The sequence below is a fragment of the Hemiscyllium ocellatum genome, assembly GCF_020745735.1.
Source record: "Hemiscyllium ocellatum isolate sHemOce1 chromosome 27 unlocalized genomic scaffold, sHemOce1.pat.X.cur. SUPER_27_unloc_5, whole genome shotgun sequence".
NCBI lineage: Eukaryota > Metazoa > Chordata > Chondrichthyes > Orectolobiformes > Hemiscylliidae > Hemiscyllium > Hemiscyllium ocellatum.
In genome coordinates, this window is record NW_026867514.1 from 43,839 (window position 1) to 63,531 (window position 19,693).

The 19,693-nt window shown below is 48.7% G+C and overlaps 2 protein-coding genes across 4 annotated transcripts in view; one reads left to right on the forward strand and one right to left on the reverse strand.

The window, feature by feature from the left end:
* Window positions 1-19,693, reverse strand: part of LOC132808365 (gastrula zinc finger protein XlCGF26.1-like) — a 60,793-nt gene that overhangs the window by 15,663 nt on the left and 25,437 nt on the right. The gene's annotated exons all lie outside the window — the stretch shown is intronic.
* Window positions 976-17,750, forward strand: LOC132808364 (zinc finger protein 271-like). 3 transcript variants are annotated; one of them, XM_060822111.1, is made up of 3 exons: window positions 976-1,089; window positions 4,223-5,917; window positions 7,077-7,364. In XM_060822111.1, the coding sequence occupies exon 2, from the start codon at window positions 4,473-4,475 to the stop codon at window positions 5,901-5,903; it is 1,431 nt and encodes a 476-aa protein (XP_060678094.1). In that variant the 5' UTR covers window positions 976-1,089; window positions 4,223-4,472; the 3' UTR covers window positions 5,904-5,917; window positions 7,077-7,364. The 3 variants fall into 3 exon arrangements, with proteins under 3 accessions (XP_060678094.1, XP_060678095.1, XP_060678093.1); XM_060822112.1 differs by lacking the exons at window positions 4,223-5,917; window positions 7,077-7,364 and adding an exon at window positions 15,379-17,750; XM_060822110.1 differs by having other exon boundaries at window positions 4,223-7,364.

The following is a 19,693-nucleotide window of genomic DNA, read 5'->3' on the forward strand; positions in this document are numbered from 1 at the left end:
ACTGTATATGCACGAGAGTGTGCGTGCATGTGAGTTTGTACATGCATGCTAATGAAATGTGTGTTTGGAGTATAAGCTTGTGAGACAGTGTGAGTGTTAGGGTGTGTGTGTGTGAGTGTCCGAGACAGCGTGACAGATGAAGGCAAGGCGTTGCATTTTGCTAAAACAAGGAAGGGCAGAACTCGTCCAGTTAATGGTAGGGCCCCGCATTGTGTTGGAGAACAGAGACACGGTGGGGGAGGGGTTCAGGTACATAAAGTTAAAAATCTTTCAACACCAGGTTATCGTCCAACTGGTTTATTTGGAAGCATGAGCTTTGAGTGCAGCTCCTTCATGGGGTGTTTGTAGAACAGGATCATAAGACACAACCACCTGATGAAGGAGCAGCGCTCCAAAAGCTTATGTTTGCAAATGAGCCTGTTGGAGTATCACCTGGTGTGGTGTGAATTTTAACTTCGTACACCCCAGTCCAACACCAACATCTCCAAATTGGGGACATAGTTCTTTGAAAGTTGCATCATTGGTAGACAGGGTGGTGAAGGAGGCGGTTAGCACACTTTCCTTCATTGTTCACACCGTTCAGTGCAGGAGGTGGGACATCACGTTGAGGTTGTACAGGATATTGGTGAGACCACGTGTAGAGTACTGAGTACACTTCTGGTCGCCCTATCGACGACCACAAGTTGTCAGGTAACCTTATTTCGATTTATAAAGTCATGGGGCGTGTAGGAAAGGTAAATATCACAGGGGGGAGAAACGGTGCATCTCCCCTTTATTTACTTCTCTTGGCATTTGGACACTTCAATTCTGTCAGTAACAGCAGCATCACCAGAGAGCATACTGCGCATGCTCGCCGTTACGAGGATGAAACTGCGCATGCTCCTCGCAAAGCACGCGTCACGGCTTTCTTTTGGTGGACCAATCGGAAGCCCTGGAGGACCGGAAGGATACCAGTCCTCCTGCCAATCAGAGCCTTCCTATTGTCTGAATGCAGAAGTTGGAACACGAGCTTCGGAAGCTGCTGCTCCTCTCTCTGAATGAAGATTGAGTTTGCTCCAGACTGTAACCTCCTTACTCCGTCACCCATCTGTGAGTACGGCACTCTCTTCTCAACTCCTTTTCCTTTTATTTTCATTCTTGGATTCAATCTTTCACTTCCCTTTCTTTTCGGTTGCTGCAAATGAATGCACGGCGTGGACCGATTCGGGACAAGGTTTTCATAAACAGAGAGCGGTTCATGTATGGGATGAATGTCCAGAGGAAGTGGTGGATGCACGGACAGATACAACGTTTAACCGACATTTGGAGAAGTACATGAATAGGGAAGGTGCGGGGGGATACGGGCCAAACACTGGCAAGTGGCACTAGTTTAGTTTGACAACATACTCAGCGTGGAATAGTTGGGCTGAAGGGTCCGTTTCTGTGCTGTCTGACCGTAACTGTTCTGTCGTGGTCTTAAAACCATTTTCTTGCCTTCCACTTTAAACGTGGTTACTGTATCTGCTTCCAACACACAAATCACTCAAAAAAAACCCCACCTCAACCACACAACATAAATATCCACACTTTGTTCAAAAATCAGAGGAACTCAGCCTTGAATATATTCAATAACCCCCCTAACTGCAGGAAGACATCCCCACTTCTAATCCCAGTTCATTTTGTGATTTATACCACTTGCCTTGCTGATTGCTTGCTGCACTTGTCTGACAACTGGCAGTGACTGGTGTAGAAGGACGCTGAGGCCTCTTTGTACATCCACACATCATTCCTGATGAAGGGCTCGGGCCTGAGATGTCAATTCTCCTGGTCCTCAGATGCTGCCTGTCTTGCTGTGCTTTTCCAACCCCAAACGTTTCGACTCTGATTCCAGCAGCTGCAGGTCTCACTTTCTCTACATTGGATGCTGAGGGTTAACCTTATAAATGTTTAAGGGGCATTCCTAGAGGCATGGCACTCACCCACAGATTCAATCAATAAACACATCGACCTGGACCCAATATACCGGCCACTGCAGCGGACAGCTGGAACTGACAATCGGAAGCGGCAGAGACAAACCACTATAAATGCCGGAGGAAACAACACAGAAGTGCTTCACAGGAGACTCCCAAGCACTGAGGATGTCACCTAGACGGGGGACGAAACGTCTGCAACACAAATTCCCAGCTCGGCAAACAGAACCACAACAACGAGCAGCCGAGGTACAAATCTTCTCCCAAACTTGGAATACATAACATGGCTACAACACTATGATATAACTAGAAATAATTATAAATCAAATTTATACAGCCGTAAATAAATACATATTGCACAGTAACACTATGATACATCCCTGTCCAGTATGACTTTTACTGTTCAGTTAAACGAAACTTGAAAGGGCTCAGAAAATGTTTACAAAGATGTTGCCAGGGTTTGAGCTACAGGGAGTGGCTAAATAAGCTGGAGCTGTTTTCCCTGGAGCATCGGAGGCTGAGGGGTGACCTTATTGAGGTTTATAAAATAATGAGGGGCATGGATAGGGTGAATAGACAAGGTCTTTTCCCTGGGGTGGGAGAGTCCAGAACTAGAGGTGAGAGGGGAAAAGACATAAAAAGGACCTAAGGGGCAACTTTGTCAGTCAGAGGGTGGTGCGTGTATGGAATGAGCTGCCAGAGGAAGTGGTGGAGGCTGGGACAATTGCAACATTTGAAAGGCATCTGGATGGGAATATGAATGGGAAGGGTTTGGAGGGACGTGCTGGCACATCGGACTAGATCAATTTTGGCTATGTGCTCGGCATGCACCAGTTGCACATAGGGTCTCTTTGTGTGCTATACATCTGTATGACTCTCAATGCTGTCCAGGCGAGTCAGTGATGTTATAACAACAACACTGGACCAGCAATCCAGAGGCCCCAGGCAAATAATCTGGGCTCATGGGTCCAAATACCAGTAAAAACAAACATTGGGGAATTTAAATTTATTTTTTTAAAATCTGAATTGAAAACTAGTCTCAGTCATTGAGAGAATGAAACTTTTCTGAAAACCCATTTGATTCAATAACGCTCTTCAGGGAAGGAAACCCGCTAGCATTAACTTGGTGCTGCCTGCATATGATGGCTCACGTGCTTGACTTTTAAAATGCCCCCTAAAGTCTGGCAATCCTCTTGTCTGAAGGGCAGTTCGGGACGAAAACATTGTTGGCCTTGCCAAAAAAAAAGCCCACATTCCATGAAGGAGTTTATCTCGAATGTGACTTCACATCTGCGAATGGGTCACATCAGAACATCCAGACAAATAAGCACCAAAATGTCTGGTGCTGCAAGAGTACAGCAGGTCAGCCAGCATCTGAGGAGCAGGAGGTTTGATGTTTTGGGCATAACCCCTTGATTAGGAATGTGGGGTGGGCCCAAAAGGACTGAGAGATAAATGGGAGGGAGGTGGGACTGGGGGAAGGGAGCTGAGAATGCCATGGGGAGATGAAAGCGGGGGAAGGAGGTGACGGGTCAGAGAGGAGGGTGGAGCAGATAGATGGGAAGGCAGATGGACAGGTGGGACAGTCCCAAGTTCGAGGGTTGTATCTGGGAGTGGGCAGCGGGGGGGGGTTGGGGGGGGGGGGTGTAAATGAGGAAACGTGTGTGTGTGTGTGTGTGTGTGTGTGTGTGTGTCGGGTGGAGATTTGCAACACTTTTTAAAGTTAAAAATCACACAACTCTAGGTTATAGGAGAAAATGAGGTCTGCAGATGCTGGAGATCAGAGCTGAAAATGTGTTGCGGGAAAAGCGCAGCAGGTCAGGCAGCATCCGAGGAGCAGGAGAATCGAAGTTTCGGGCATGAGCCCTTCTTCAGGAATGAGGAAAGTGTCCTCATTCTTTCCTCATTCCTGATGAAGAGCTTTTGCCCGAAACGTCGATTTTTTTTTTCCTGCTCCTCGGATGCTGCCTGACCTGCTGTGCTTTTCCAGCACCACTCTGATCTCCAGCATCTGTTGTCTTTTTCGCCTGGAGGTTTTACTAGCTACCTGATGAAGGTGCAGAGCTCTGAAAGCTCGAACTTCTAAACAAATCTAATGGACTACAACCTGGTGATGTGTGATTTTTTTTTATGTTTGTACACCCCAGCCCAACACTGGCATCTGCATATTGTAACTTGGTTGTTTTGGGGAAGTTCTACAGAAACTAGAATGATCTGTTCTGAATTCCTGTCATGTGCAGGCAGCAATGACTTTTGTAATCCCCTTTTCACAGGATATGAGAAGAGCAGCTTTGCAGGTAGAGCTCCCCAACTGAGTACCATGTGAAGGTCTGACAGAGCCCCTTGATTCGTGGGACAGGAGAGACGTCCCTCTTTCAGTCCAGAAGGGGCAAATTCTTTGAACGTTTTTGTCTGCTTCAGTAGGCTCTTAAAGTATCGTCTTTACCTGAACCACAGGGGCACGTGCCTGAGCCAGTTTGCCCACTGTGGGGAAAGGAAGTCTCAGGAGGCATTCCGCGCGCCATGGAGAAACCGTGGAAGTGTGGGGATTGCGGGAAAGGGTTCCGCTCCCCCTCCGTGCTGGAGATCCACCGCCGTGTCCACACTGGGGAGAGGCCGTTCAGCTGCTCGGTGTGCGGCAAGGGCTTCACCCAGCTGTCTATCCTGCTGACCCACCAGCATTTCCACACCGGGGAGCGGTCCTTCACCTGCCCCGTCTGCGGCAAGTTCTTCACCCAGTCGTCCACCCTGCTGACCCACCAGCGGGTCCACACCAGGGAGCGGACCTTCACCTGCTCCGTCTGCGGCAAGGGCTTCACCGACTCCTCCCACCTGCTGACCCACCAGCGGGTCCACACCGGGGAGAGGCCGTTCAGCTGCTCGGTCTGTGGCAAGAGCTTTACCCAGTCGTCCAACCTGCTGCGGCACCAGCGGCTCCACACCGGGGAGCGGCCCTTCACCTGCTCCGTCTGCGGCAAGGGCTTCACCGACTCCTCCCACCTGCTGACCCACCAGCGGGTCCACACCGGGGAGAGTCCGTTCAGCTGCTCGGTCTGCGGCAAGAGCTTTACCCAGTCGTCGAACCTGCTGCAGCACCAGCAGGTCCACACCAGGGAGCGGCCGTTCAGCTGCTCGGTCTGCGGCAAGAGCTTCACCCGCTCGTCCACCCTGCTGCAGCACCAGCGGCTTCACACCGGGGAGCGGCCCTTCACCTGCTCCGTCTGCGGCAAGAGCTTCTCTCACTTGTCCAACCTGCTGACCCACCAGCGGCTCCACACCAGGGAGTGGCCCTTCACCTGCTCTGTCTGCGGCAAGGGCTTCACCCGCTCGTCCAACCTGCTAACCCACCAGCGGCTCCACACCGGGGAGCGGCCGTTCAGCTGCTCGGTCTGCGGCAAGAGCTTCACCCGCTCGTCCACCCTGCTGCAGCACCAGCGGCTTCACACTGGGGAGCGGCCCTTCACCTGCTCCGTCTGCGGCAAGAGCTTCTCTCGCTCGTCCAACCTGCTGATCCACCGCCGGGTCCACACTAGGGAGCGGCCCTTCACCTGCTCCGTCTGCGGCAAGGGCTTCACCCGCTCGTCCGACCTGCTAACCCACCAGCAGGTCCACACCGGGGAGTGGCCCTTCACCTGCTCCGTCTGCGGCAAGGGCTTCACCCGCTCGTCCAACCTGCTGACCCACCAGCAGGTCCACACCAGGGAGCGGCCCTTCACCTGCTCTGTCTGCGGCAAGGGCTTCACCCGCTCGTCCGACCTGCTAACCCACCAGCGGGTCCACACCGGGGAGAGGCCGTTCAGCTGCTCGGTCTGCGGCAAGAGCTTTACCCAGTCGTCCAACCTGCTGCGGCACCAGCGGCTTCACACCGGGGAGCGGCCCTTCACCTGCCCTGTCTGCGGGAGGGGCTTCGCTCAGTCCCAGCACCTGCTGCGGCACCAGCGGGGGCACAAGTGACGGGGCCAGCCGCTGTGAGTCACCGCCCAGGGCTGAACCCTGGGTGGGATGGGGGAGGGTCACTGCAGTTGCTGTGCTCTCATCCCCTTGGCATCCAGTGGCTCTGCGAGCCTGCGACTGCGCATTTCCTCCTGAAGTGGAGATGTACAACACAGAAACAGACCCTTCGCTCCAACTCCTCCATATCCTCAACTAATCAAGTCCCATTTGCCAGCAATTGGCCCTATCCCTCCAAACCTCTCCTTATGCAGATACCCAAGTGGATGCCTTTTAAATGTTGCAATTGTACCAGCCTCCACCACTTCCTCTGGCAGCTCATTCCACACGCACACACACCACCCTCTGTGTGAAAAATGTTGCCCCTTAGGACCCTTTTTAAATCTTTCCCCTCTCACCCTAAACCTATGCCCTCTAGTTCTGGCAAAAGACTTTGTCTATCCCTATCCATGCCCCTCATGATTTTATAAACCTCTCTTAAAGTCAACCCTCAGCCTCTGACGTTCCAGGGAAGACAACCCCAGCCTGTTCAGCCTCTCCCTGTAGCTCAAACCCTCCAACCCTGGCAACATCCTTGTCAATCTTTCTGAACCCTTTCAAGTTTTGCAACATCCTTCCGATAGACCAGAAGTGCACATAATACAGAGGAACTTCGATTATCCAGAATTAGATGAACCAGCACGGTGGCTCAGTGGTTAGCGCTGCTACCTCACAGTACCAGGGACCCGGGTTTCATTCCTGCCTCAGGCGACAGACTGTGTGGAGTTTGCACATTCTCCCCGCGTCTGCGTGGGTTTCCTCCTAGTGCTCCGGTTCCGTCCCACAGTCCAAAGATGTGCAGGTCAGGGTGAATTGGCCATGCTAAATTGCCCGTAGTGTTAGGTACATTAGTCAGAGGGAAATGGGTCTGGGTGGGTTACTCTTCGGAGGCTCAGTGTGGACTGGTTGGGCCTGTTTCCACACTGTAAGGGATCTCATCGTCAAGCGACTGAAATACACCCTGCATGTGTCCTTTGGATAATCGAGGTTCCTGTGTATTCCAAAAGTGGCCTAACCAACGTCCTGTCCAGACCCCAACCCCTATACTCAGTGCTCTGACCAATAAAGTGATCTGCAGAATCTGCGGGACTTGCTTAATCCTGGAAGGTAAATCACGTGTTTCTCCTTCTCTTGCAGGTGGATCCAAGATTTCACTCTCTGTCCCATTGAGTCTCCAGTCAGGTCCTTCAGCTCAACTGGTCTCTCTCAGTATTTCTGACCCATGTGAGCCTCTACGCACCTCCCCTTCACTTGCTCACACTTGATTTCCCTTACAGCAGCATTCCCTTCAGTTCCTTTCTCCCTGACGTCTGTATCCAGCTTCTCCTTAAATGCCGTCCACCTCAACCTGCTACTGTGGGGGTCATTCCCGCTGCAGACAGAGGTCTCTCCTTGTAACCTCTTCAAAAGATTTACTGCTGACTTCCCCCATCAGTCTTTTCCATTTCTGGGTCTCCCCGCTGTTGCGAAACTTGGAATGGTTCAGAAAAGATTGACAAGGATGTTGCTAGGGTTGGAGGATCTGAGCTACAGGGAGAGGCTGAACAGGCTGGGGCTGTTTTCCCTGGAGCGTCGGAGGCTGAGGGATGACCTTAGAGGTTTACAAAATTATGACTGGCATGGATAGGATAAATAGGCAAAGTCTTTTCCCTGGGGTTGGGGAATCCAGAACTAGAGGGCATAGGTTTAGGGTGAGAAGGGAAGATATAAAAGAGACCTACAGGGCAACTTTTTCATACAGAAGGTGGTGTGTGTATGGAATGAGCTGCCAGAGGATGTGGTGGAGGCTGGTACAATTGCAACATTTAAGAGGCATTTGGATGGGTATATGAATAGGAAGGGTTTGGAGGGATATGGGCCGGGTGCTGGCAGGTGGGACTAGTTTGAGTTGGGATATTTGGTCGGTATGGACGGGTTAGACCGAAGGGTCTGTTTCCGTGCTGTACATCTCTTGACAAGGCCTTGTCTGAGGGTGAAATGTTGTCATTCCCGTTGATGCGGGTGGTCCCCTGTCTGTTGTCCTTTTTGTTTCCTTTCTCGGAAAGGACGTCGCGGACATGGGCAGCGTTCCCGAGCCCCGCTCCGGAACGGGCTGTTCCGTCCTCTTCCAGGCCCCGGGGTGGGGGGAAGGGGCAGCTTGAGTGCAGTGGGAGAGTGGGCCGTTCACCGGGAGGGTGCCAATGGGACGGGAGAGTGGTACCGGTAATGGGGCGAGGGGGAGATGCCTCAGACCGCCAGAAACACTGGGGCAGCTGCTCGCGTGCTCCTTTTGGATCTCACAGCACAGGGAGGCCATTCATCTGATTACCTCCCCGTCTCTGTCTCTCTGGCTCTCTCTGTCTGTGTCTCTGCGTCTGCCTCTGCGTCTGTCTGTCTCTCTGAGGTGACAGCGGATTCCAGCATATTGCTGCTTGCTGGGTAAACCTGTTTTTCCTCTGTTTTCCCCCTCTCTCTCCTGCTCAAACCCCTGACCTTCAGGCCGCCCCTGACCTTGTCACTATCAGTGAATAGGGAACAGCTTTTCTTCCTCCACCTTATCTGAACCTATCACAATCTTCCCCACTTTCACCAGTTGTATCTGTGTGTGACCCTCTCTTTCTGTGTCTCTTTCTCTCCTAAGCCCCCTCCCTCACCACATCCCATTTACCCACCCCCTCCTGTCATGCTCCCACTTTCAAACGGTCTCGTTGTGTTTTCACTGCCTCTTCCCCATCGTTTCCGTCAAGCACCTCATCTCACGCTTAGAACCCCTGCAGTGTAGGAGCAGGCCCTTCAGCCCATCCAACCCACACCAACCCTCCCTCACCCAGACCTCTGCCCGTAACCCTGCAATTCCCATTGACTAACCCACCTAGCCTACACATCCCTGGGCACTATGGGTAATTTAGCACGGCCAATGCCCCCTAACCTGCACAGCCCTAGGCACTATGGGTAATTTAGCATGGCCAATGCCCCCTAACCTGCACATCCCCAAACACTATGTAATTTAGCATGGCCAGTCCACCCAAACCTGCACATTCCCTGGATACTATAGGACAATTTAGTATGGCCAATCCACCCTCACCTACACATCCCTGGACACTATGGGTAGTTTAGCCTGACCAATCCACCCAAACCTGCACATCCCTGGATACTATAGGACAATTTAGCCTGGCCAATCCTACACTAAGGGTGGATTGGCCATGCTAAATTACCCATAGTACCCAGGGATGTGTAGGTTAGGGTCGATTGGCCATGCTAAATTACCCAATCCTACACATCCCTGGGTACTGTTAGGATAAAATAGGTCAAGGGAGGGTGGAGCTATAGCTGCTGTTTGGGGAATTGAAACTGTAGCTGTAGCTGCTACTTGGGAAATCGAAACTGTTGCTTACGTGGCCAGCTCAGCTGCCAACGCCCAAATGAGCTCAATAACAGGAAACGCCTAGCAAACGCGAAATGTCCTAATAAGGCAATGCTTAGTAGCTCTGCGAAGCTCTGCTTAGCAAAGAGTATATCAGGAGCAGATTTGGGAGGGGAAGGCAGAACGCGCCTTCTCCAGTGAATGCATGGTGATTCACTGTATCAGCTACGATTCTGCAATAAAGCCTGCTTGTGCCAAACAATTGAGCATCTGTTGTCTCTCCTCCTAAAACGAACATGCAAGGACAAATTCCGTCCTAACATTTGGTGACTCCCAACATGGGGAGGAAAGAGATAACAGTTGGCAGACCGGTTAGCAGACAACCTTCGGCGCCGAATCTTATTAAGGTATGGAAGTGCCTGTTACATCTAAAACTTCCAGTAGTTAATTTTTGAGTTAGTTCTTGTCTGCTTTCTGATCCTCACCAACCCAAATTGATTTAACCGGGCCACAGAGGCACAGAATCTTGGCTGGTAAGTCATTTTTTTTTAATCTAAAGTAGTGTAAAACTTGGAAGTAATGAGAGCCTTTGACATTAAAATTCTCCACGTATTTTTAAAATTCTCCTGCGTGGAGGGGTGGGGGTATCACGTGGAACTTGGAATTAATAAACGCGGGAGACGTGTGGAACTCGGTGGTAACGAGGACCCCGTAGCACAGACTTTAAAATTCCTAGAAGTGAGGGGCATTGGGTAAGGAGAGAGACAGAGGACAGGGGACAGAGACAGACAGAAACAGAGATACAGAGAGACCGACACAGGAAGAGAGTGAGAGAGAGAGAGAAAAAGAGAGAAAGAGGGAGATAGATAAAGAGAGACAGAAGGTAATAAAGACAAAGGGGAGAGAAACAGAGAAAAGGGAAGAGAAAGCAAGAGAGAAGGATAGAGAAAAAGGATTGCGAGAAATAAGGGTTAGGGGTAAGGAGACTCGCAGCAGCCAGCGAAGAGAGAGAGAGCGAGCCGATCTGTCCCAGCAGCCTGAGGAGAGAGAGAGTGAAAAGAGCTGTACAACTGACAAGGTTTAACCCTTTGATTTGGTTTGAATGCACATTTTTTTTTTGTTGGTGATTGAATGTGTAAGTTTTATTCCCTGGAGCTTGAGTTCCAGGACTGTTTTAAATGTGATTTTTATGGAAACTTAACATGATTTTTTTTTAAGGTTGATGACTTCTGTTCTTTTAAAAGTCATGACTGCCTTACTATCCGATTCTAACTAATCTCTTTTATCTTTACATAAAAGCAATGTATGGAGGACAGTTGAAGTTTCAGTTCAACAGTAGGTTGTCGTAAAAACGAAAACTTCCATGGTTATTATCTGTGACCTTGGATTCGGCAATTGTTCATGCATTAGAAGTTTTTTTTTAACTTGAATTGGCAAATTCTTGTAAGACAGCTCTGATTATTTTACGACCTATAGTATTGTAATTGAGTAATGATTGGTCAGGAGTACTTAAGAAAACTAATTTTGGATCTAAATTAGGGTACTAAAACTGGGTGATTACAGTGGATTTCAAAATTGGGAACTGTATGAATTTTACATTTTAAATATTGAATACTGAATAAATGGACGTAAATATATAAATATGTTTACAAGTTAGGAACAGGCTTTAAAGTTAGTCAAGCATGAATTGATAAATTGGTGTTTGAAGTTATGGGAAGCTAGGAACATTGCAATATTTCTTAAAAGAAAGAAAAAGGGAAGAACGTAACGACTTGTCCCCTTTGGGAAGTACCAATAGGGGACAAGGAGATTGGGTTTGTGTGTGTCCCCCTCACCAGTGGGGAGGTCGGAACATCTAAAAGGAAATGACGGTCCTGGTTGAGAATCCGGTAGGATTGTCAGAACAAATTGATCTATTTTTGAGGCCCAGTCTGTATATGTGGGCTGAGTTAATGACTATTTTGAATATACTATTTACTGGGGAAGAGAGGGGACTTATATGGGGATGCTGGACAGGGAAAGATACAGAAGATAGAAGGGTGGAGTGGGAAAAACCCATTGGATGAATTGTTAGGAGAGGCACAGAAAGTGTTTGTAAAGAGAGAGGACGAGAGACAGAAGCAGAAGGCGAAAATGACGGTCGCTGCGGTTGATGAGGTAATTAGGAGAAGAATGGAACCAAGAGTGAGCAACCGGAGCAGCGGGTGACAGCATGGAGGGCAGAGAGGAAAGGGGATAGGGAGAGACAAGGAGGAGCATTTGGTAGAGGGTTTGAGCGACAGGGGCAGAGATGAAGGTCTCCACAGGCAGGATGCCATTATTGTGGAAAGATAGGGCATTTTAGGCGGGAGTGTCCTGATCTATAAAGGGAAGAAAGAGCCATTCCGCTTATGATTTTGATAACGACGGGGAGGGGGACAACAACTGGCATCATTTCTGAGCAGTCAGGGGTTAACAACCCAGTCATAGATTGGCTGAATAGCACATTCGGTAGATAGGGAACTGTGCTGGGACAGCTGGCCCTTGGTTTATGCATCTCTGTTGCTATCTTTATTACCTGTGGTGGTTGTTGTATACCATGTATCAGGAAGCTTGTGACACGACCGATTGACCGTGCCCTGACGGGAAAGGATGACCCCCACCCGCATACCAGGCAGCGGTGCTGGTGGAGCCTGTGATGGGGGCACCCCAAGGAAAGATTACGGGATCGAAACCAGAGGGAATGGAGGAGCTATGCCTGAGAGAGAAACGCGGGACAATATATGATTTTGCTTTATAACTGTGTCACTCATTTCTAATCCTTCTCCTTTAGGGCCTCAGAATGTGAGGGCTGTGGTCCAAGGACCCCCTAGTTATATATTTTTCCTGTTTAAATTTGCAACAGATAAATTTGTGCTTTTATGCTGCAGTTAGAGATTGTGAAGTGCTATATGCCTGAAGACTCAAGAAACTATTGTTCACCCAAGAGATTCCTAGCCATCATCTGGTATTCCTAAATGGCTTCGATTGGTCTCGAAAGCCACTGATCACAGTAATAAGCCAGTTACCACTGCCCGTGTCCATCCTTAACGTCTGTGAAATGGATGTGGGTTTTTGTTGGTCAGTGAAGAAGACTGGTTAGCCAGTAATGGGTAAGATTTCTCGAGCGAGGAACAACCTAAGACAGGCACAGTCGTGCATTGGCCTTCAGAATAGTGGCCTGTGGTCATGTGGCTTTAGCAGATCCCTGGCCTTTGCATCCGTGTCGGGAATCTGATTAAGTTTCTGGCTGGCAAAGCAGCTTGATAGAAGGAAAATCGTGCACTCAGTACATTGTATTCACAGTATTTTGGACAGATGAAAATGCCAGTTTTGTGGCAGCTTCCAGAACCGACTTAACAACAAACCTTTGGGAAGGAAGGAAAGCACATTGAATCCTATTACAAAAGATTTGACACGATTTCAGTAGTTTAAAATTATTTTAGGATGTCATGATATAATATGACCGATTTTAATGAGTCGTTGTACAATTAGATGTTCTTTGGAAAACAGACCTTCATTCTGCAGGCATCCTAACTCATCCACTTTGTGTTTTCCCTGGTTCTCTTCCTTTTGTTATCATGCTCAGTTTCACTGTGTTTTTTATCGTTTTGTTAGTTTTGAGATAGCTTTTTTTTATTTGTTTTCTTTAAAAGAAATAACCTAGAATTGCCTACTAATTGTTAATTTTCGCTTGTTGCTTGTTTTGTAGCGGTATGCTGCTTAGGGACCCCTTCACCCTGAACTAATGTGTCCCTAGAACCGGTCGGCCTGGTTGAGATAACGTGTTCGGAGAAGCCAAAGGGACGTTTGAGGGGCGTCCACCGACACACCCGGCCCCGGTTGCCGTGCGACATTGCGTTTGTAGCGGTATGGGTTGATGTGGCCTCAGTAGAGGCCAAGGGAGGGAATGTTGGGATGTATATCTAATAGGCCTAGGGAGGGTAGAGTTGTAGTTACTGCTTGGGGAATCGGGGGGCGCTGCGGAGCGGTTGTTTGGACTGCTGACCGAAACTGCCTGTGCAGCTGGGCTGCTGTTTACGAGACTGAAACTGTCTCGTAGACAGCTACCAAGGTCAGGCAGCACAATGGCAGGCTCTTCTCAGCGTAGCTGCCAAGGCCATAACAGGTGGCTGAGCTGTTGTTTACCAGACTGGAACCGTCTCGTGGATATTTGCCAAGGCCGAATGAGCTCTGTCACAGGAGACGCTTTGTGTGCGAGAGATCACGTGTGCGAGTAGTTACGTAGCTTAGCAAAAAATATATCAAGTGTGGATTTCTGGGGGAAAAACAGAATGTGCACCTTCTCCAGTGAAAGCATGTATTTCACTGTAATCAGCTACGGTTCTGCGAAATAAAGAACCTGCTTGTGCCAACTAATTGAGAGTCTGTGGTCTCTCCTCTAAATGAACACGCAAGTACAAATTTCTGTCCTAACAATATGAACAGGGCTGTATGTCAAAGGACAGCATTATTTCATCCTCTTCTACCTTGTGTGTTTGGTGTTCAGGAATTCTTGGGTGGAGTGAATGGAGTGGCGTGAATCTTCTACTCAGTGTTTTAGTCTTCACTGGAGTTCTTTGACTAGTCTGTATAGTGGTGTTCCAGGTAGTGAGACTGTGGGCCTGAGGGGAGCTCCTGGTTTGAAGAGGAGAACAACAAAGTGCCATTCCTAGATGTCACAGTAGAGCAAACAGTTAAGGGGAACTTCAAACTAGCGTCTACAGGAAACAATACACACGGATCAAATACTTAACTACAGAAGCAATCATCCCAACACCCACAAACGAAGCTGCATCAGGAGATTAATTCAACAAGGCACCACACATTGCAGCACAGAGGAACTGCGATGGGCAGAAGAGAAATACGTATACGTACTCAAGAACGGGTAACAATAAACCCAGTGCGCCATTTTCTCATTGATGCTTCCAAACTGACCCTCAAATTTGGTTTGTCCCTGCATTCTTTCCTGGTTGTCTTTTTGTGGGTTTTGAAAACTTTCCCAATCCTCTGACTGAGGATAAGAGTTGGGAAGTTATGTTGTGGCTGATAGGACATTGGGTAGACCACTTGGAATATTGTGTGTAATTCTGGTCTCGCTCCTATCAGAATGATATTGTGAAACTTCAAAGGGTTCAGAACACATTTAAAACAATGTTGTCAGGGTTTGAGCTGAATGGGCTGGGCTGTTTTTCCTTGTGCACCAGAGGCTGAGGGGTGACTGAGAGTCATTAATAAAATCATGAGAGGCATGGATAGGGTAAATAGACAAGGACATTTCCCTGGGTGAGAGAGTCCAGAACCAAAGGGCAAAAGGTTTAGAGTGGAGGAGGGCAAGATTTGAAAGGGTCTTAAGGAGTAACCTTTTCATGCAGAGAGTGGTGTGTGGAAGGAATGAGCTGCCAGAGGAAGTGGAGGATGTTGATACAGCTATGACATTTAAAAGGCATCTGGATAGGTATATGAATAGGAAAGGTTTAGAGGGATACGGGTAAGTGCTGGCAAATGGGACTAGATTAGGCCAGGATATCTGGATGGCCCGAAGGGGCTGTTCTGTGCTGTAAATCTGACTCTGGCTTGCCACGAACATTTGCCATGTCCGTATGTTTAGTTTCTCTCTGGTTGTCAGTGTCAATGTCTTGATGTCTCATTCCACCCACCACATACCACCACCACCCCACCACCCACCACAGGGACGATAACCAATTCATGTCTGTTTTTTATCAAGAAGCTGTATTGCAGGTTCAACCTGAATTTACACTTCTTTTGCTTCCCAAAATCAGACTTGCTCACTCTCAGCAATATCCTGAAAGATATTAACTTTCACGTGGTGTTATCCAAAATTCGCAGATGTCAGTCCTGATGTTTTTGCTTTTTCTGTCCCTGTAAGATCCTGAATCAGCAACTTCAGGAGAATTAATTTGAGCGGAGTGAGAATAGAGGAGGAGGAGAGAGAGTGGGATGCTTTCAATTTTGTGGAACAGCAAAAGAAAAAAATGTTCTGCAGAAAGTGGAGGAGCTTGTTCTGAATTTCTACCCTGGACTGACCGTGATGACTTTTGTAATCTCTTTTTCCAGAGTATTTGAAGATCTGAAGACTGAAGTTTAAAAATCAACAGATGAAGGGCCTATGCCTGAATCGTCGATTCTCCTGCTGTTTGGATGCTGCCTGACCTGCTGTGCTGTTCCAGCACCGCACTTTTCAACTCCTCTCCAGCCTCTGCAGTCCCCACTTTCACATCAATGTCTATCGGGACCTCAACGATTTTCAACTATGATTCTGTGAGAAGGAGCAAAACATTTTGGTTCCTGTTTCAGACCATTTTCAGCATCAGCGGGACTGGATGAGAGTCTCTACTGTTACAGCGCACTGTGTGTAAAGCCTGAAACAGTTATACGGCCAGGAAAGAGGAATTTACTGTGGGCAGGGGCCGTACACGAGGCTGTAGCTGCGGCCATGGTTAAACCAGAGGACTCCCACACCGTGGAGAAACCGTGGAAGTGTTGCGACTGCGGGAGAGGCTTCCATGCCCCATCTGTCCTGGAGATTCATCGGCGAAGTCACACCGGGGAGAGACCATTCTCCTGCCCCGAGTGTGGGAAAGGCTTTACGTGCTCCTCCCACCTGCTGGACCACCGCCGAGTCCACACTGGGAAGAAGCCATTCTCCTGCCCTGAGTGTGGGAAGGGCTTCACCTACTCCTCCCACCTGCTGGCCCACCAGCGCGTCCACGCTGGGGAAAGGCCCTTCCCCTGCTCTGAGTGTGGGAAGGCCTTCAGCAAATCCTCGGACCTGCTGAAGCACCAACGGGTCCACAGAGGGGAGAGGCCATTCAGCTGCCCTGAGTGCGGGAAGGCCTTCAGTGATTCCTCTATTCTGCTGAGACACCAGTGGATCCACATCGGGAAAAGGCCGTTCTCGTGCCCTGAGTGCAGGAAGGGCTTCACCCGCTCTTCCGCTCTGCTGACCCATCTGCGGGTCCACACGGGTGAGAAGCCCTTTAGCTGCCCTGAGTGCAGGATGGCCTTCAGTAGGTCTTCCCACCTGCTGAGGCACCAGCGAGTCCACACTGGGGAGAGGCCGTACTCCTGCCTCCAGTGCGGAAAGTGCTTTACCCAGCCCTCCAACCTGCTGACCCACCAGCGGATCCACACCCGCGAGAGACCGTTCTCCTGCCCCGAGTGCGGGAAGGGTTTTGCTGTTTCCTCCCACCTCGTGGCCCACCGGCGGGTCCACACGGGGGAGAGGCCATTCAGCTGCCCCGAGTGCGGGAAGGCCTTCAGCAATTCCTCTGCCCTGCTTAGGCACCAGCGTGTCCACACCAGAGAGAAGCCGTTCGCCTGCCCAGAGTGCGGGAAGGGCTTTACCCGCTCCTGCACACTGCTGACCCACCAGCGGGTCCACACAGGGGAGAGGCCCTTCAGCTGCCCTGAGTGCGGGAAGAGGTTTACATTTTCCCGCAACTTGCGGAAGCACCAGCGGGGGCACCAGCGCTCACAGCAATCAGATTCCACCACTGACACTGCTGAGAGTCCCCCCCCAGGACTGATTCTCCTGACAGTGGGTGCAGTGGGAGAGTTGGTGCACTGTATTTGTTTTCCGTTGGACTGCAACCCCACGGTGGCTCAGAGGTGGCATGGTGACTGAGTGATTAGCACTGCTGCCTCATGGCACCAGGAACCAAGGATCAATTCCACCCTTAGGGCAACTGTCTGTGTGGAGTTTGTGGAGGGTAGGAGAATGGATGAGACAAGACACCGCTGCCTGCCTTGAGACAAGTCTCCCGGAGAGAACTTGCTGACTGATTGATTGTCTGATCTACTGATCCTCACAGTGCCCCATTGCCCTCAGTTAACTGGAGGAGGTCCACACAGATGTACCGAAGCCCCTCTTTGGACTGTGGAAGGAAACCTGTGCAGACAGGGAAAACATGCAAACTCCACACAGACAGTTACCTGAGGCTGGAATTGAACCTGGGTCCCTTATGCTGTGAGGTAGCAGTGCTTAGCAGTGTGCTATCCCAATATGTTATAAAATTTGAATAAACCTACTAAGTTGTAAATGTGTTCATAACAAGAACTTAGTGTAAATGTTTGGAAGCAAAAGTCCATCGGAATTGTCTTTGGGACAGATCCAAAACTTACTTCATTACTGATTGAAAATACTTTGATCTCTGGAACTGTCTGCCAGAGTGTGTTGGAGTCAGATTCAATTACGGTATTCAAAATAAAGGTGGATCATTAAACTGAAAAGGAAAGCAATTGCAGTGTTCAGTGAAGAATAGTACAAGGTACTGTAGTGGACGTCAGAGTATGAGTTTCCTGACCGGGGCTGTTCACTTGCTCCTGTTACCATTTCAGGTTGCTGACTTTTCGTTAGCATCCTGCACATGTTGGGATTTTTTCTCCTTTCTAGTATCTACTTGAGTGACTCAGTGATAAATCTAGTTTATGAATTGGTCCTATGATATTCACAGTGCTATATAAATTGTGGGTCACAATGTGTCCAAGTGAGGAAAAACAAACTGTTCATCTTAAATATTTATTTTTAAACAATGGAAATAAAATTAATGTTTGGAAAACACACAACTTGCTGTGTAGTAAGTAATTGACCATTGAGCTGCTCTGTCTTTCATTTATCTAAATTCTCTTTCCTGTACTTGTTTTTTTCATTACTTCATCTGCTGAAGTGACTACACTCCAAAAGCTTGTGATTTCAACATAAGAACTAGGAGCAAGAGTTGGCCTTCCGGCCCTTCGAGTCTGCTTCACCACTCAATAAAATCATGACTCATCTTTTCGTGGACTATACTCCACTTACCTGCGTTTTCACCTGATCCCTTACGTCTTTGAAAAAAATAAAAGAATTATCTACTGCTTCTAGTGATTGCTGAAGTAATGTCAAATACTTCCCTGGGCAAGGAATTCCATATATTAACAACCCTCTGGGTGAAGAAGTTTCTTTTCAGTTCAGTTTTAAACCTGCTTCCTCTAATCTTGAGGCCACGCGGTCTTATCATAGTCTCACCTTCCAGTGCAACATCCTATTTGTATTTCTTTCAGAATTTAATATATTTCTGTAAGATCTTCCAAACAAACCTGTTGGACTAGAACCTGGTGTCATGTGACTTATGACTAAAAACTTCGTTATCACGCATCCTCATAGCAGTGGGATTTCAGGGCTCGAAGATTGGGACACTACCACTGCGCCATAAAATAAAACCCTCTGCAGCAAATAGGTCCTCTTCTATTGAATGAATGGGGAGAGGTTTCTTCTCAACATGGGATACAAATATTATACCCTCAGAGCCCATTACACTGAATTGAGCCCTCTTCGGTTGAATGAATGGATGTGGAGGTGCCACAGTTGAAATCGTTAAAAATCACATCTTGCCCCTGAATATGTGACACTACCGCTATAGCCCCAGAGCCCGTTGCAGTAAATTGGGTCAGCTGCTGTTGAATGAATGAACGGGAATGAAAAGGGCGGATACACTGAGCCGCTTGTGACATTCCCCACCAATCCCAAAGCTTGTGGTCCGTACCGACCAATCGGAGAGAGAGATTGCAGAGGGTGGGACAACACTTCACGCAAACGCGGCCGCTATTGGTCAGATGAAGTAAGGTGCGTTCTGATTGGTCGGGGCGTGGATGACGCGCGTCACAGAAGGAGACGGAAAGAAGGAAAGCAAAGATGGCGGCGCGAGGCTGCGGTTTCTGACGGAGGGAGGGGGGCAGACAGGCATCGTTTACCTCAGAAAATACCTTTAAAACACATTTCACATTAAAGTCGGAACTTTTCAAACAAGAGGTGACCGTTACCGGGTGAACGGGAAAACAAATTAAAACTGTCGGCGGTGGAGGAGAGAGAGCCGGCGCCCGCGGCTTCTTCGGCGGCGGCCGGAGCCCAGGAGCTCAACAACCCCCCGGAGCTGGAGGAAGGTCCGAGCTCCAAGAAGCGGGGGGTCCGGCTGGAGGCTGGATTTACTCAAGGCTTGTATCTATTAACTTATTTAAATGGTACCTACTGTATGGGGGTATGGTTTACATTAAAACCGGAGGATCATGTCAGAGTGTTTGTTTATATTGAGCAGTTGTAGTTGGTAAAATACACTCCCTGGAGGAACACCTTCTATGATGCTGCATTTCTTACCTTCTGCCCTTCCCCCATCTGTTATCTCTCATCTCAATTTTACATTTTATTTGGTCAAATTTAATTTCATATTAATCAGACTTGGTATTGACTGTGTTATTAATTTGTTTGTTGGATTATTGTAAGAAAAAAATAATGGTGCCATGTCATTTCTGATGTCAGAGTTTGACATTGAATGTGCAGATGTCAATTAAATCAAGAACTTGTGGTTCTAACAAAAAAAAGCAGTTCACTGATGTT